The 18,997-nt window shown below is 46.5% G+C and overlaps 1 protein-coding gene across 1 annotated transcript in view; it reads right to left on the bottom strand.

The window, feature by feature from the left end:
• The window catches only part of SEPTIN12 (septin 12), a 76,298-nt gene extending 61,238 nt beyond the window's left edge, over positions 1-15,060 (bottom strand). The window contains exons 1-2 of the mRNA XM_081839686.1: positions 14,972-15,060; positions 14,705-14,838 (exon numbers count right to left, since the gene is read on the bottom strand). Coding sequence (XP_081695812.1) covers positions 14,705-14,759 — 55 coding nt within the window. The 5' untranslated portion in view covers positions 14,760-14,838; positions 14,972-15,060. The remainder of the gene's footprint in view (positions 1-14,704; positions 14,839-14,971) is intronic.
• Between the last annotated feature and the right edge of the window lie 3,937 nt (positions 15,061-18,997).

Here is an 18,997-nt window from a genome sequence, read left to right as displayed (position 1 = left end):
GCTTTTGGACTCATGCAGAAACTTAGAGGCCAGAAAGCATCCCACATTCACACCTGGAGCAGTAGATCCCTCTTCTAAAGAGGATTTGAGTCACTGGCAAGGAAAAGAAAAGCTGTCATCTGACTGCAGCTCTTGAACAGCCATAGCTCCCCCAAAGAACCCTGTGAACTGTAGTTTGTTAAGAGTTCTGAGAGCTGTTATGAGACCCCTCACGGAAGTACAGTTCCCAGGCCCCTTAGCAATATTCTTCTGGGGAAGTCATGCCTATTCAAGGATTATAAGAGAGTTTTAAATGTGTGCTGTGGGTGTGACCTTAACTGGATATCACCCATCTTTTACCTCTGTGTAGCATTACCCTGAATCAGGCCATTGGTCCATCTAGCTGAGTATTGTCTACAATGACTGGCAGCAGCTCTCCAGGGTTTCAAGGCAGGGAATCTCTCCCAGCTCTATCCAGAGTAGCTGGAGATTGAACCTGAGATCTTCTGGATGCAAAGCAAATACTCTAGCACTTGGAGCCTTTGCTCAAAGTAAAGTAAGAATCTAGTCTTCATGGTTCTGGATCAAGGGCTATATTAATTCAGAAGCTGCCTTATACTGAGACAGACCAGCAGTCCATCTAGATCATTATTTTCCACACTGACTGGCAGTGGCTCCCCAGGGTTTCGGAGAGGGAAGATTCCCAGCCCTACCTGGGAATTGATTCTGGGACCCTCTGCAAGCAGGTGCTCTCTCAGCGAACTAGAGGGAGGAAGGGAGAGCTGGCAAGAGGCAGGCAGGCTCCCCCATTGGCTGCCTCCTTCAAACAGACGGTTTTGTTAGCATCTCCCAAAGGGGAAACCAGAGTCGACTCTTGGATCTACTCCTGAGGCCTCTAATCTCCTGCATCTAATTGTTTGCTGTGTTTTATCTCCCCTGCGATACCGTATCTGTGTCATCTGCTTCAAAATGCCTCCCGGGGGCAGGGGGAGCAACAACACAGTAACCGCTTTATTCACCTCCAGCCGCAGCATGTAAAGGATCCTGCCTGAGGCATCCCCGAGTAATCAGATCTGGCTCCCTGAACTGTTTCCCTCCTCACTCCTTTGGTGGCTGCCCCAGTTTAACCAGGGCAACTGGGGCAAACGAGAGTTCGCAGTTTGCGAGAGGAGAGGCCAAAAATGCATGTGGCGATTGGGATGGCTAAGGTCTAGATTCCTATCTTTTTCACCAGGGATGGGGAACCTCTGGCAGACGGAGGGGGAATATGCATTTTTTTTTTTTGGTAAAAAGTAAAATAAAAATTGGCTGCGTATGTACCACGTAAGAACCACCTGTTAGATCAGGCCAGTGGTCCATCTAGTCCATAGCTGTCAAGCGTCCCTTATTTGGCGGGACAGTCCCTTATCCCAGCGCCATGTCCCGCTGCTGTCCCTTAGTGATGAGGCTTCGTTTGGCTGCTGGCTGGGCTTTCTGCCTTTGGCTCGGAGGGGCTCAGAAGTTGAACATACCTGTGCCCGGAAAATCCCTTATTTTGGCTGCTGATCCCTTATTTTCGAGGCTGCTGGTCCCTTATTTTCAAATCTGTAAGTTGACAGCTATGATCTAGTCTAGCATGCAGTTCTCACTGTGGCCAACCAGATGCCTGCAGGGAACCCTCAAGCACAAGAGCCCTCTCTCCTCCTGCTATTTCCAGCAGATGGGATCCTCTTTTAAAGCCATCCAAGTTGGTGGCCATCCCTGCCTCCTGTGGCAGGGAGTTCCAAAGGCTAACTCTGTGCTACAGGAAGAAAGTCTGGCCTGAATCTTCCAGCATTCTGCTTCATTGGACGCCCATGAGTTCTAGTGCTGTGAGAGAGGGAGAAAAACTTCACTCTGCCCACTTCCTCCATGCCAGGCAAAATTCTATAACCTTCCATCATGTCGCCTCTCCCTGCCCTTTTCTCTAAGCTAAAGAGCCCCATGTGCTGCCCTCTTGGTATGCACTTTCCAATTACAAGCCACCCAGAGCCTCAGGGATGGAGAGGGCTACACCCTCAAAGCGCCAGGGCTTCCCGGGCGCAGTGTTTGAAGCGCCAGCTGGTGTCCGGCGATGCCAGCATCCTAGCCCAAGGGGACTCCAGCCATCCGTCAGCGCCGCTGACAGCTTCTGAAATGTGTTGCTGCCTTTTTTGCCAGGCTGTTTGAATTCTCCCTGGTGGGGATGGGAACGCCACTGCCTGCTGGAGGCAGGAGAGACAGGACTGCATACCCTAAACAAACAATGGATTGGAGAAGATGCAGCTAAACTTCAGTAAAGCCAGCAATGTATTTCCTCCCAGGCTGTGTAAGGCAGTGGCACCATCAGGGCCGGACTTGGGGAGCAGATATATTGGTCCCATTCAGCAGTAGGAACAGAAGGATTCCCCAAGGCAGCAGGCTTGGTTAAGAACCTTTCAAAGAGACGTTAGGCTGTGTAGACACTACAGTCTGTTTGTTTGTTTGTTTGTTTGTTTCCCCCCTTTCTACTTCTTCAGTATCAGTCTCTGATGGTCCTTTATTATTTTATTCGCATAATATACATTCTTTACAACAAACAACTCCAAAATAAAATCATATGTAACAAAACCATAAGTCTCATGTTTTCATTTACACTGATCTCCTCTCCGATACCTTTACTTGATATTTCTTGCTGCTTTCTGCTTTCCTTACAGAATCTTTATGAAAATTTTAATCTCCTAAGTCCTAACCAATCTTTAACAATTTCAATTAATCCCTTCACCTCCCTCCCCAACAGCCCAGTATTTCCCTCCACCCATGTGCAATCTTCTATTATTTTTGTTATTATTGCGTTATTCACTTTATTTGTTATTCCTTCCTTCATATATTATTATCCTATCTCCTTGTGCCTTTTACTACAGTTTATTGGGTATCCAGTGAGCTTCATGGACTGAGGTGGTTTTAACACTGCAACTCTTTTGAGTTTTTTTCCTGTTTTATGTTCAAGCAGTGTATAAATTTTATGAAATAAATTGTGCTAAAGGAATGGCAAGCACTCACCGCTGGACTTTTCTGCGATAGACTTTTTAGAAGCCAGAACCAGCACTGATGGCAGAGGCAGGGAAAAGCAGCTGGCAAGCCCCACAGTCCTTCTTGAAACCTATAGTGGTACCTCGGGTTACAGATGCTTCAGGTTACAGACGCTTCAGGTTACAGACTCCACTAACCCAGAAATAGTACCTCAGGTTAAGAACTTTACCTCAGGATGAGAACAGAAATTGTGCGGGGGCAGCGGGAGGCCCCATTAGCTAAAGTGGTACCTCAGGTTAAGAACAGTTTCAGGTTAAGAACGGACCTCCAGAATGAATTAAGTTCTTAACCCGAGGTACCACTGTACTCTCCCCCACTGGCTTGATAGGACAGAGACTCCTCATTCCCAACACACTCCCAGCTCTGGAGCAATCTCTGTCCCAGAGAATCCCCTCTGCCCCAGTTCATCAGCCACATGGGTTCAATTATATGCTGGAAGGTTCTCTGGCCTGACAGGCTTACCGAAGGCTCACAGAGGTACATGCAGGTGTCCGTGCAGCTGATCTACTTCCTCGCCAGCCCTGTGGCTTTTGGAGGTGAAAGTGGATCTTCCAAGCTAATCAAAGAGAAGGTGAGGTTCCACCTGGAAGGAAGGGCACAAGAGGGGTTTCCTGTTGGAGTCAAGCAGGCGTGAGAGCTTGCTCCAACAAGCCCAAAGCGCTGCTAAATGAATACTGGCTGGGCCTGGAATGTGCACTGCCAGGTCTCACCTAGGAACCAGCCACCTGGTGAGGAGGGAAGGAGCTTTGCTCAGGCAGGAAGGCAAAGCAAACTTAAGAGCATGCTGGCCTATCTAGTCCAGCATCCTGTTCTCACAATGGCCACTCATATGCCTGTGGGAAGGATCTGAGCACAAGAGTACCCAACTCTCCTGAGGCTTCCTGCAACTGGTATTCAGAAGCATTGCTGCCTTCAATAAGCCCTCTCCTCCATGAATTTGGCTAACCCTCTTTTAAAGCCATCCAAGTTGGCGGCCACCACTGCCTCCTGTGGCAGAGAGTTCCATAGATTAACTATGCATTGCATGATGGTTTTTCTTTTATCTGTCCCGATGGATCTCCACAAGATCCAGGCTTTTCGGAGAGGGAGCAATACTCTTCTCTATCCACATTCTCCATGCCATGTGTACATTTCATAAATTTCTACCGTGTCTCCTCTTAACTTGCCTTTTCTCTAAGCTAAAACGTCCCAAGCTGATGTTTGACCATTCCAATTTATTTGCATCACCCAAAGATTTCCTCCACCTTCCACAAGCCCCCACCACAACAAGCCAACCCCAAACAAGAAATATTGCCCATATCTATGAGCTGAATGAGTCTTGCGCCCAGGCCAGCACGTGTAGAATTGTAGCCTTGGCTTTGCAAAAAATAAGAAAGACTACAAGAACCCAGATAAATCTCAAAGACAACAACGAATGTCTGAAGCAAGTTTATGTTAGTGATTTGTATATATATAAAGCTCCTCCTTTATATATATATATATATAAAGCTCCTCTGTGTTGTATCTAACTTCTACTCGACTAGACCCACTGACTCTAAATAATGACCATTAAGTTTAATGGGCCTACTCTGAGTAGGACTAACATTGGAAACAACCCTGTGTGTCTGGTGGTCTGGAGGAGATTCCTACTTGCCTAGCAGCATAGGAACACCAGAGACCTTCTGCATGCAAAGCAGGTGTCCTACCACTCAGCTGCAGCCCTCTAGTATGCTGAATAACACCAATGGTGCATCTACCCCAATACTGTCTACACTGACTGGCAGCAGCTCCTCAGGGTGTCAGGTAGGGGGTCTCTCCTGGTCCTACCTAGAGATGCCGGGGATTGAACCTGGGACCTTCTGCATCCAAAGCAGATGCTCTTACCATTGAGTTGCAAGCCTTCTCCTGTAGGAATGTCAAGAAAACCATTTCTTTCTTTTTGTTCCCCTCCTCTAGCCGCCTTGGCCTCTACCTGCTCGGCTGGAGTGTCCATCACAAACTATAACATTTACTACCTCCCTCGGGGCGAGGAGAGGAATCCATTTCTGCACTTTGCCCTGCGCTGCCCTCAGAGGTCGAACCCCTGGCGACTCTGCGCTGACCCCTGAACTAGGCCGAGGGGGTGGCACAAAACACTTTGTCATTGTCAACACAGAATCAAAAGGCCGATTTGGAGGGCCACGGGGCTCCTCAACCTCTCGTGCCGGACACTCATGCAGCGTGTGTGTCAATCCAGCAGCCTCTCAGGACTGGGCGCCAACCAAGACAGCCTTTCTAAACCCTGCAACCACCCGGCTTTTAACCTGCTCCATTGCAGGGTGGGGAAGAGCCAAGGCTCAGGGTCAGAGCATCTGTTTTGCACGCATAAGGACCCAGGTTCAATCCCTGGCCTATGCAAGTTGGGCTTGGAGAGATTCCAGTCTGAATCCCCAGAGAGCTGCTACCAGTCAGCGCAAGCAATACTGAACTAGATGGACCAGTGATCTCACTCAATATAAAGGCACCGTTCTATGTTCCTAACTGCAGAGTTAAATGAATATGGCTGTGAGTCAGTGAAGAAAAACAGAGGGAAGCAAAACAGGCCGAGAGATGAGATGTGGGTTTTTGGGGTGTTACAGGAGTGTTCCTGTTTTATTTATCAGTGAAATACTCCAACGGGAACCTCAGATCCAGGAGCTGAATGCTCCTGGGATTATTCCCAGTCTGCACCCAATTTATCCAGGTCACATCGCTCACCAGCCCTGCTTTGCACCTTCTTCAAGTGCCGTTTTGCACTCCACTGCTTTGGAGGTTAATCCATGAGTGCAAATGGGGTCAGTGCCCCATCAGCTTTAGCCTCTTCCCACCTCCCTGCCTTTTTGCTTGCAACCAGTCAGGGGCTGCCTCTGCTGGTTATTGGCTCTGGCTTTCCCTCTTCTTGAACTCTCTGCCTTCTGCCCTAGTATTCCCAATGGTCACCAGCCACTGCTGCTCCACTGTCAGAGGCCAGATGTTTCTGCCACTGAGCTCTCAAACCACCACCACCACCCACAGACAAACAACACAGCTGCTTTTCTCTCTTTCTCTCCATGCAATCCTTCCCGGCCACCTTCAGGAACAGAATTGGGGTGCAGAAAAGTAATGGTTGGTCTGTCCCTACATTGATGACCACTGCTGCTGCTTGTGTGGCGACAGAGGCTGTTTCTGGAGCTGATACAGGTAGGGCAAAAAAAGCCCAGCCAGATGGGCGGGGTATAAATAATAAATTATTATTATTATAAATTATTATTTTTATCAGTAGCAGTAATCTGGCCCCGAGAAATTGTGCATTTAACAGCAGCTATTCCTCTACTCCTCTGCAACCCATCCAGAATTGAGATTATTTGTTGTAGTTGTTGTTGTTGTTGTTTTGTACTCGTTCTGGCCTGACCCAGCGAATGCAACCCAATCTCTGGAATGTGGCTTCCCTAGCAATGCAGAGGACTGATGGCTGAAAGGTTAATGCCAGTAATTATAGGTGTGGGTGCATTCCTTTGGAAGCAATAACAGTATTGCACACACTTGCTCGCACTTGGTGAGCAAAAGGTTTCTAGATGGGATGGCTTCCCCCAACCCGTCTCCTTTTCCTGCCCCCACATGGTTGCCGTGATCCACAGCAGCCAGGGGGAAAGGAAATCTGTTCATCAGCTCAACAGGATCGCCCACATACACACTCCTTGAAACTCATGGCAAAGTGTGTTCACAGTTCTCCAGGAGCGGAGGAAAATGCAGAAGAAGAATGCAGTGGGTGCAGAAATCTGCTTCTTGAGAAGAAAGGTTTTTTAGTCCTCAGGGCTACGGCTTCTAGCCTTCTCAAAGTGTGTGGGCAATGCCTGGTTAAAACTCACATACTTTCAAACACACCTTTACAGCCAAGGACTAAAATCTTGCATTAAAAAAAATTAGGGGAGAGAAAGGTGGCTCAATTTAAAGCACTTTGCACTCCACTAACTCATAGCCAGAAACTATCTAATAGTGGTACTTCTGACACCATATCGCACATTTGTGGGAGGGGAAGGCTGAGAAAACACCATTCTATACCGCCACACAAACCCCTGCAGTGTGGGGCCACAGGACTCAGGAAGAGCAACAGCCTCCCATGCAGAAGGTCCCAGATGCAATCCCCAGCACTTCCAGGTTGGGCTGGGAGAGATTCCTGTCTGAAACCATCACTGTAGAGAATACTGAACTAGATGAACCAATGTTCTGACTCAATATAAGGCTGCTTCCTCTCTTCGTATACTCTTCCATGGAGCCCTGTATTAGGGGGAAATGGCAGTCAGCTGTTTCCTCAGGCATATCCCAGACTAGATCAGAGCCTGTTGGGCACAGCCTGTCCTCTTTTGTCTTTCATGTGGCCATGAAAGACAACACAAGAAGAGCTCTACTAGAGCAACCTAGTCCAACATCCTGTTCTCACAGCGGCCAGTCAGGAGCTCCAAAGAGAAGCCTCTCTCCACTTGTGATTCCCAACAACTGGTATTCAGAGGCAAATGACCTCTGGCAATGGAGGAAGCTTCAAGGAAAGACAGCAGGCAGGGCATGAACAGAACAGTCCACTTTTCCGGTTGTTCAGCAGCAGCTGATATTTAGAGGCATGCCGCCTCTGATCTTGGACATAGGATGTAGCCCTGATGACTAGTAGCCGTCGGCAGCCTTATTCTCTGTGAATTTGTCTCGCCACTCTCTTAAAGCCATCCAAGTTGGTGGCTATGGGCTTATCCATACTTCCTCTTAACCCAGGCCTTTGGGCTGATTAATATTCCACAGCCTTTTAAAATGTGTTTGTGGGAAAAGGGAGGTTGAGTTCCTCCATTCCTCTGATCTTTGGGGTTGGTTTGCCCATCGTTTGCTCAATGTCAGGAAAAACTGCTACCTTTTGGAGCACCTGCCTGCTGAAAAAGGCACAGGAGCAGGGCCAGGAAATAAAGGCGACAACCGTGGACTTTGTGTGCGCATGTAAGATCATAAGAAGAGCCCATCTAGTGAAGCCCAGTTCTCACAGTGGCCAAGAAGATGCATTTTCTGGGAAGTCCACAAAAAGGACGTGAGCACAAGATAATGGTCATAGCTGATACCCATTGGTAGACTTGCACACCTCTCCAGATCCTTTTTGCCTCCTGTTTATTTCCACAATTTTTGATACTTGGACTCCTGTGTGAAAACCTCAGGAGTTCCCGTCCAACCATTTTGTCTAGCCATGCTCCCCATGAGTCTGCCCCCATCATCCTAACCCACGGATCCCCTCTCAAAGGGGGCTTGCTGTTCTGTGCTTTGCCATGTCCTGAACAATTCTTGTAATCTAAGCACTGCAGAAGCCCTGCCTGCAAGCCTCCGCTCTCTCCGCTCCAAAACTTTCCTTAATTACAATCTGTGAAATGCTGAAGTGGAGACACTGCGACAGCAACAGCTGGTAATTGGAAGCCGCTTGTTCTTTTGCTTTTCTGCCTTCTCTCTCTCTCTCCCTAACTCACTCCCTCCCCCTCGCCCCCCTTCCTGTCTTAACAGAGACAAGCTGGTTATTGTAGGCTCTCTGTGAACACACACAGGCCGTCTCCCCCTCCTCCCAACACACACTGTGGAGACTCTTCAGGATAATTCGGTATCTTAATGCTATGGTGGGGCTGGGTTAATTACCTGCGTTTCAACCCAGTGTGTGCAAACAGCTGCTCTCCAGAGTGGCTGCCTGCCAAACACACCACTGTTGCTCACTGCCAACAACCCAGACCAGAATCCTCTGCTCTGTGCAAGGGTTTTCGTAGAATTATGTGGTTGGAAGGGATCTTGGGAGTCATTTGGGTTGTGTACACACCAGCCATCTAAAGCAAGCATGCAGTAATGCTAGAAATGGTAGTTTTATTGCTTGTGGAGCTACAATTCCCAGCAGCCTTAAACTATAGTTCCCAGGATTATAGGTTTTTTTGGGGGGGTTCTTTAAATGTATGGTGTATGTGCAGCCCTAATCTAATTGTTGTGTTACTTTTATTGTTGTTAGCCGCTCTGAGCCTGGCTTTGGCTGGGGAGGGTGGGATATAAATAAATTTTAAATTTTTATTATTTATTATTACTGTGCTGAGCAGTATTTATTTCCCCCAAGGAGCTCTAGGCGGTTTATATGGCTCTCCCTCTCCTGGTTTAACTCCCACAACAACCCTGCGAGGTAGGTTAGGTTGAGAGGCCCAAGATCACCCAGTGAATTTCATGGCGAAGTGGGGATTTGAACCCTGGTCTCCCAGGTCCTGGTCTGACACTCAAACCACTACACCATGCTGGCTCTCGAGGTTCCATTCCATCCCATTCATAGCTATATCAGGGTATGGAAGTTCAGTCCTGGGAGCTGAATACAACCCTCTAGACCTTCCTATCTGGCCCTCAGAACTCTCTCTAGGCCACACTTGTTCCTGCTTCACGGAGACCTAAAGTCCATCTAGTCACACATATCTCGTCTCCCAAAGTAGACAACCAGATGATTCCAGAGATCAAACAGGCACAGCATGAAGGTAGCCAGTCTACCCGGTTTCAGGAACTCAAAGATATACTGCCTTGAAATGAGGAGGTTCTACTTAATTATCACATCTAGCCCCCCATAAGAAAATGCCTTGCACTAAGTTAGGGATGGGGGAGAAATTTGATTCAGCTCATTTACAAAGGAGAACGTACCTAATTAGCACTTTCCAAAATAAGACACAAAACCTAAACTCAGCCATCTTTTGAAATTCACACTCCTCCAAATTTTGCAATGCAGCTCTCCAGCAATGGATACGAATATGCATATGCTAAGGTAAAATGTGCACAGAACATGCATATAGTTCTGAAACTCACATACAAAAATGAATTATATTAGGGGAAATTGCTTTGCAGGTATTTGGGCTTATCCATACTCTTTCCCCCCACTCTTTCAGGCTGAGGTTTAATGCTTTGTGTTTCAGTGCCCCCCCCCCCGAGCTTTCCCCACAAAAAGCTGCTCAGTAAAGCTGAATCGGAGCAAATATAAATTCGGCTTTTCTGCAGATTGCTGTTTGCTCTGATTAAGCTCTAAAGAGCAGGTTTTTGCAAGGAAAGCTTCGGAGAGAAAAAAGCGCACTCATACAGAGATATAACTTGAGGACTATGCCTGGAAAAAGTGGAGGAAAGATAATTGTGGTTAAGCACTTAGTCAAAACTGCATATACAAATGGGTGCATTAGAAGAAATCTGCACTGAAGGGCTGATTAATTTTCATTAGAACTTTATAAAAATAAATAAATTTCAAACTGCTGTGGAAATGTGGAAAACTGAATTTAAGATTGGGAAAAGGTGAGGAACCAAAATGGGCTGATTCACCAAGTCTCTACACAGAGTCCAACTGTTCATCTGCCTCCCTCGGTTCTGCCTGCACTGACTAGCATGGTTTTATATCTCAGAGCCAGCAGGATCAGGCCAATGGGGCATAAAACCCAACATCCTGTTTTCATGGTGATGCCTATGGGGAGTCTGCAGGCAGGACCTGGATGCAACAGCCGGCTCCCCACTTGTGGTTCCCAGTAAATGGCATTTCAGAGTGCCTCTGAAAGGAGAGAAAGAACATTTAGCCACCATGACCAGTAGCCCCTAATAGACTTAGCCTCTACAGCTTCATCTAATCCTCTTAGAAGCCATCCAAGTGAGTAGCCATCATTCCTGGTGGGATTGAATTCCAGAGTCCAGCTATGTGCTGTGTGAAGAAGTCCTTTCACCCAACTCATGCGGGTGTTTCCTACACAGGTGCCCAAATATCTGATGGATCAAGATGGGCAGAGGGTGATGGTCCCTGATATTTGGGTTGGGCAGAGCTCATTTTCATCTGGGCCAAAGAGAGGTGGGGTGAATATATTTCTTTCAGGAATTGTGGAAGCAAGAAAACGGAGGTGGTTGGGGGTGGGATTCTACTGCAGGAGTTTTTCACAAATTCCATCTTTAAAGTACACACCCAAAGGGCCCTTGGCATATCGAAATCCCTTATACAAACACATTAAAGTACACAGAGGAATCATATATTTCACACACTCACCAGGTCAAATTTTCTTCTGATTAACGCGCACTCACTCTATATTTGCAGAGGTTTAAGCCTGACCTTGCTGCTTTCGACAAAGCCAAAGGCTCGGCTGAGATCACGACAAGGGATGAGACAGCCCTGGGGATCATCATCATTTAGGGAATCATAATCATTATCTTCATCATCCAGTTATGGGAGAGGCCATAGCTCAATGGTGGAGACTCTGCTTTGCAAGCAGAAGACTCCAAGTTCAAGGCTGAATCAAACTAAGGCATCAAACTCAGAGTAGACCTGCTGAAACTAATGAGCTGAAAAGCACCAGGCCCATCTGATCCAGCATCCTGATCTCAGTGGCCAATGGGAAGCCAGCAAACTGGACCTGGGCAGAGGAACAGTGTCTCCCCACTTGTGAATCCCAGAAACTGGGACCCTGAGGTGCACTGCCTCCGAAAGTGGCAGTAGAGCATAGCTAGCTATCAGTGAATTAATTCCAATGGATCTATACTGAGTATTATGCAGTTTAGGTAGGGAGGGTAGAACCTCTGACCCAGGGGCTGGATTCAGCCATTTGTATCCGGTTCTTGGGAGTCTCCCACGGGTCACACCCATCTCTGCTCATGGTCTACCCCTTCCTTGAGTGGCTAGCTGGGACAATGCCTCTTGCTTGCCTGGGTAGAGAAGCAAGGGCACATGGAGGAACTTCTTGACATTTGCATGGCTGAATGTAGCATACTGTACAGACGGAAGAGTTGTCTCAACTAGGGCCAGGGCCTTTTCAATAGTGGCCCCGACTTGATGGAATACTCTGTCACAAGAGACTAGGGCCCTGTGGGATTTGACATCTTTCCGCAGGGCCTGCAAGACAGAGCTGTTCCACCTGGCCTTTGGTTTGGACTCAGTCTGACCCTTATGTTTCCCTCCCCTTATGGTTTTGATATATGGGCTATTATGAAAATGAGGCTGCATTTTAAATTGTATTTTTAACCTGTATTTTAAATTGTTTCCCCCCCCCCCATTATGTTTTTATTGTAATTTTACTGGTGTTAGCCGTCCTGAGCCCAGCTCTGGCTGGCGAGGGCAGGGTATAAATAAAAATATATTATTATTATTATTTATTGTATTCTTTGCCCCGCCCACTTTTGTCTCTGGCCTACCTGTGTGGCCTACCTGCTGTGGGCTTCCAGAAGGTTGTCCACAAGGAAATGTTGGATGCAACCTTCAATCTCCAACATCTCCAGAAAAGAACCCACTCAGAAACCCTGGAGAACTGTTGTCGGTCGGTGTAGACAATACCGAGCTAGATGCACCAACCATACAACATGGTGTTCCCAAGTATTATATGCATTTATCCCTATGGCACTATGTGCACGGTGCTTTAGCTAGCATGGGAAGACAAGGTCCCTGACCACAAGAAGCCTTCAATCTAGACACCAGGTGCTGGGCCAAGTCAAGCTGTGGGAAGGGGAGCGAGATGGTACAAGGGCAGATGGGAGGAAAACCACCAGAAGAACCTGGTTGCCTGATCAGGCCAAAGGCCCTCAGTCCAGCACTCTGTTCTCACAGTGGTCAACCAGATACCCCAATGAGTAGTCTACAAGTAGGACGTGAGCACAACCAGGTCTAGGGGAGAAATTCAATTCAGTTCACATTTAAAGGCTGTTTCCATTTCTCTGAAGCTTAGCTTCCAACAAAAGTTACACTACTCATCTTACTGACTGCTGTGGCAGAATTTTATGTAATTAATTGCATTCTTATGCCACACTGTTCATTTTAGCGCAATGCAATAATTACATATCTGTTGCAGATAGACAACATCAGAGACTACCAATCGTTTTCACTGGTCTGATCTCCATTTCAGCCATGGGATGAATAAGAAAATACCGGCAGCTTTCGCTTCCATTTCCATCAAAATTCTCCAGCCCTCCTCCCTATAGTCTCAGAGGACAAAGGCTGGGTCCAGAAGCGATTCCCAGATTGCCCGCCTGCTCCTTCAGGAGAAGGTACAACCCATTTCAGAGCAAGCAACCGGCCAACTTCTTAGACACAAACACAAACGTAAAAATTAACATCCATTGCTCCGCCTACTTCTGCCTTTAGCCCCACCCACCACTGCTATGAAGCCCTGGGAAAGGAATGTCACCTTCAGCTGAAATAGGTTCCTCAACCTTGGTCTGTCTCTAAAAGAGGGTTCACCTACATGCACATTGGAATTGACATAAATGATGGAAAATTCCAGCCTCCTGATCCTCTTCCTGATTAATATAAAATATGTTCAGAGGAATCTGCCTCTGCCTCTGCCTCTCTCTGCTTGGAATCTGTTCAGTTCTTCTTCATGTGATTCCCCCACCCCACCCCCCAGCTGGCTGGCTGGGTAACCATGAACTTTATTCCAAAACTCTAAGTATGTTGCAAAACACAGAAATCAGAATATACTACAGAACGTAGAAATTCCATGACACGGTGCGATGGGCTAGAGAACACCAGGGGTCCAAATCTTCAGTTAGGATAGCAGATAGCAGAGTCTGATGGATTGTTTTGTTAGTGCTACTATAATGCTATTCTCATGCAATCCCAACTCTACATTGCATTATGTGGTTGTATCTGATTCAGAGTTCAAAATGTCATTATCTTCCATGTGAAGATAAGATGCTTTGAATGAAGCACCGCACATCAATAAAGCGACTGATTCGTTTCAACTGCAATCTTGAGTTTGCGGTGTTTATCGCTGGTTCTGTCCGAGTCCCTGTTTCACTGGCTTGCTAAATGAGCAAATCTGGACTCTGACTGGACTACCCAAATAACCCCCCCCCCTTTTTTAACATAGTTCTTGCAGGGAAAGCCCCATCCTCTGTTGGAGACGCTGGAGAGCTGCTGCCAGTCAGTATAGAGAATATTGGCTCAGTAGAGGGCATTTTTGGATTTTGACCAGGAGACGGTGCACTCTACATTTAAAACATTTGAACTCGGCATCCAAATTCTACACCAAGAAAGCTGAAACTTGTATCCTACACAATGTATGCAGTTTGCATCTTGGGATAATGTATACTGGTTTGCATAATTTCGTCTGATTTTGTAGGCACCAGGTGTAGAGGGGAGGGGAGGATCTATAAAGGGCTCCAAAACACACACACACCCCACACATGAAATATTATTCTGATCTCTGAGGAGTGTCCACACACTTTCAATTATATCTTTGCAGGCATGAAGACTAGAAACCTTCTAGAATATGGAGATGCGCAGGTAACTGTTTCCAGCACCTGATACGGCATCCTGCACTCCTGCAAAATCATGGTTACACACAGCCCAGGGTATGACTGTGCGGTAAACTTTCACCCAACTTTTTTCTTTTTTAAAATAAATTAAGCACCAAACTCCAGCAGGTTGGGTTTGGTAATTTCCTCCTCTGAGAAGAGGATTGGAAATAGCACCAAGTTTATAGCAGTTTCCTGGATTTCACAGACCCAGATCTGTCACCACCCACACTTTAACATTTGGTGCATCTCTCTCTTGCAAGTTTTCCAGGAAATTGAGGCACCCCCTGCCTTCTTGAACTGTAACCCGCCCCCTCTTAGCAGGAACCATATGGATGGGGAGGGCGAGAGCGTGACATTTCTTTGCCCGGACGCCTGGGTCCCTTGGCCCTACCTTCAAAGTCAGAGAGAATCCCATCCAGATGTTCTTTGACAGACAGCTGGGACATCTTGCCTTCAGGCGGCTTGGTCCTGGGACGAGGAGGGTGGCCGGCAAAGTCCTCGTGTGTAGCCACAACTGCCTCCTCTCTGGGGGACTTGCACTTCGTAAGACTGCAAAGAAAAAGAAGAGATCTGGGATCGTGGGGAAAGGGGTGTGTGTTGGGGCTGCATTATTATTATTTCTTCCCCAGTTCTCAGGCTTTGCGGCACCCACACTCACCTCCAGGCTCTGAGCTTCTACTTCGGAAAGAGAGTGCAAGAGGAAAGAGACTGACTTTCCTTCGCTCTCTCCACCCCCCACCCCAGAAAGCCCCCTCCCCACCCCACCCCCAGCTAAATCCTTCCGGGGATCACATTGGCTGAACGGGCTTGGCTGTGCTTTCCTTGTGGGGGAAAGAGGAGACGAGGGGAGGGGAGAAAGTGGAGAAGGGAGGGAGGGGACGGGCTGGGGTGGAGGGGACGCCAGCCTCGACTCCGAGCTGCTTTTGGCAGGCAAGGAAGAAGACAGAGCGAGAGAGGAAAGGGGTGGCGAGGGGGAGAGAAGGAGGTGGGTCTACCGCTTTAGAGAAGCTGCAAAAGGCAGCTGCGCTGAGCCAGAGCGCTCCCTGTTTGCTTATTTTTATAGGGTTCACCAGCCTGAGCCACTGAGGCCACCAGCTCCTCCAGCTGCAGCTGCGCACGACTGGCCCGTTTCCAACAAAGGTTGCCAATTTTTTCTTATGAGCCGCGCTCCTGCGCTTTTAAGCAGCAGGCCTACAAAAGAGAAGTTGAGCAGGTGACACTTTTACACACAGAGAATGCAAGAGAACGGGTTTGCAGAGCTGTGTGCCAGGGCAGCTCTTTAAAGCAGAGGAGCAGGGCCAGAGAGGAAACGTGGCAACCCTAATTAACCCGCAACCATACCGTGATAGGATCGACTGGGTCACATGCCCCGTAACAGGCAGCTAAAGGTCTGAGTAGGCACCATTGAGAAAAGCATCTTCTCTCAGAAATATAGAAGAGTCTCACTTTGGAGGGTGGCAGCTCGGAGCTCAAACCACCCAAATGCTGATCACCACTTAGGACTGAAGTCAAAGGATGAGCATGCATGTGCAAACAAGGCCCTGGGCATGTTCACTACTTTTCTGGATGTGTACCCGGAAGCATGAGCACAAGGAACAACACACATCTTTGCAGGAAAATTAGGGCTGCACTGTTTAAAATCAGTTATACAAATCAATTTAAAACTTTTGGTCTATCAAAGCAGATGACATCTTGGAATCGGATGAAAGTGAATGGGATAAAGCACTGGGAGCACAACATGGCTTTGAAAAATGAAGTCTGCTTGTTCATTATGGGAATGAAAAATCCCAAGACAAAGTTCAACCTTAGATATGATTTTCAATCATATAATTTGACATTCTGCTTAAAACAAAATAGAATCATAGGAGCCAAGGACGCCTAATATGTATACAATGCCCTTTAACTCATAATTGACTTTTCCCTGTGCAGCTACATATTATGACACTATATTTATATTTCATGTTTACATATACAGTATAGAGGAACTATTTTTTTCTGTTGTGATTATTTTATTTTATTTTAATTTTTTAAAAAAATTAAACCACCCCAACAGCTTTTAACCTGCTGTAAAATGATTATTTTTTATACAAGCACTTATAAAAACTTCAGTTGGCAAGCTCTGTTTTAACAGAGGCAACATTGTCCTTTTTACAAACAAGTAGGTAGGATGCCTCTCTTTAAGACAATGGGTTGTATGCCATGTTAAGCCTGCTCAGAGTAGATGCATTGAAAGTAATGGGCAGGATTTACCCTTTATTTCAGTGGTTCTACTCTGAGCAGGACTTAACTGAAGACAGCACAATACTTATGACTCTGCATGCTCACTTCATCCAAAACAAGGACAGTGATGTTACTGGATTCCACCAGCCCTGACCAAACACAGCTAGTCATCAGGATGACGCAAGTTGCAGTCCAACAGCATCTTGAGAGACAGAGGTTCCGTACCCCTGCTCTAAAACCATAGAAAACCTGCTTCTGGCTTGGTTTTGGTATTTTGTAAACTGATGCACAATGAATTGACTGATTATTATTATTTAAGTACAAGCTTTATTTCTTCTTTTTTTCAGTCAATCGCTATTCCACAAAATTATTCCGCAAACAGAAAACAGCAGGAGCATTCCTCGTGCAGACTATAAATTGTTTCTGGGCTGCGACTTAACCGATTATCTAATAGATGGGCTGAAACTGGCATGATGAATTGATTAATATGTCTCCACTCAATCTACAACACCCTTATCAAACTCCATGCATGAAAAGCCTTCTTTGAGCACAGTTAGATCAGAGGTTCCATGAACAGGATTCCTGATGGAACAACAACAAAAGAAAATAAACACCCACACAGAAACATACTGTATTGGTTTAACTCGCTTGCCAGACGAACTCGGAGGCTGTTAAAAATAAACGAAGGATTAACATTGGATTGATTTATTGGAACTACCTGGACTAATTAAGAGAAGCAGCACAAATGTGAGATGATCATCACTCCCGACCTCAGAGCATGGGAAGCCAACCAAAGATTTATAATTTGGCATAATATTTGGATCGTTTGATTATTTTATAATTTGGAATGTTTTTAATTTTTTTTATTGGATTGTTAAAATGGAAAACTTAATAAATATTATTATTAACAACAACAACTTCAAGGGCCCCAAATCACAACAATGCAATGCAATGCAGGAAGGTTTTTAAAAGAACATTTCCTCCTGATTAAATCTCCCAAGCCACTGATTGCTGGGGTGCTTTTAACAGCAGCTCAGAGCTCATCCACACTTCCTTTTTGTGCTGTTTCTAGGCACAAGTCAGGACTTTCCAGGTCTCTCTTTTTTCCTTTTCTTTTTGTCCCAGCACTTTCCATGGGAAAACCCATATTTTACAAGTGAATAGGAGCAAATGGTAATCCATGAAAAACTCAACTGCCATTTGCTTTGATTCACCTGCAAAATGTGGGTTTTTATAGAATCCTAGAATCATAGTTGGAAGGGACCCCAGGGGTCATCTAGTCCAACCCCCTGCAATGCAGGAATCTCACCTAAAGCATCCGTGACAGATGGCCATCCAACCTCTGCTTAAAAGCCGCCAAGGAAGGAGAGTCCAGCATCTCTTGTGGTAGTTTATTCCATGGCTGATCAGCTGTTACTGTCAGAAAGTTTTTCTGAATGTTTTGTGGGAATCTCTTTTCTTGCAACTTGAAGCCATTGGTTCGAGTCTTACCCTCCAGAGCAGGAGAAAACAAGCATGCTCCCTCCTCCATGTGACAGCCCTTAAGATATTTGAAGATGGCTATCATATCTCCTCTCAGTCTCCTCTTTTCCAGGCTAAACATACCCAGCTCCTTCAAGCACTCCTCGTAAGGCTTAGTTTCCAGACCCTTGATCATGGGTAGGCAAACTAAGGACCGGGGGCCAGATCTGGCCCAATTGCCTTCTCAATCCGGCCCACTGACAGTCCGGGAATCAGCGTGTTTTTACATGAGTAGAATGTGTCCTTTTATTTAAAATGTATCTCTGGGTTATTTGTGGGGCATAGGAATTCGTTCATTTCTCTCCCCCCCCCCAAATATAGTCTAGCCCATAAGGTCTGAGGGACAGTGGACCGGCCCCCTGCTGAAAAAGTTTGCTGACCCCTGCCCTTGATCATCTTGGTTGCCCTTCTCTGCACACATTCCAGCTTGTCAACATCCTTCTTAAATTGTGGTACCCAGAATTGGACTCAGTATTCCAAGTGGTCTGACTAAGGCAGAGTAGAGTGGTACTATTATTTCCCTCGATCTGGACACTATACTTCTGTTGATGCAGCCTAGAATAGCATTAGTTTTTTTTTTGCTGCTTCATCACACTGTTGACTCATGTTAAACTTGTGGCCCACCCAGAACCCAAGATCCTTTTCACATGTACTGCTAGTAAGCCAGGTATCCCCCATCCTATATTTGTGCATCTGGTTCTTCCTGCCTGAGTGCAGAACCTTACATTTGTCCCTATTGAAATTCATTTTGTTAGCTTGCACCCAGTTCTCCAATCTGTTAAGGTCGTTTTGAATTCTGATTCTGTCTTCTGTGGCATTAGCTACCCCTCCCAGTTTGGTGTCGTCTGCAAATTTGATGAGGATCCTCTCAATTCCTTCATCCAAGTCATTTATAAAGATGTTAAACAACAACGGGCCCAGGACAGAACCCTGCGGCACCCCA

The sequence above is a fragment of the Podarcis erhardii genome (assembly GCF_964252035.2).
Source record: "Podarcis erhardii genome assembly, chromosome: 14".
Lineage (NCBI taxonomy): Eukaryota > Metazoa > Chordata > Lepidosauria > Squamata > Lacertidae > Podarcis > Podarcis erhardii.
Note: the sequence above shows the minus strand (reverse complement) of the source record. Positions and strands in the feature narration are given on the sequence as shown.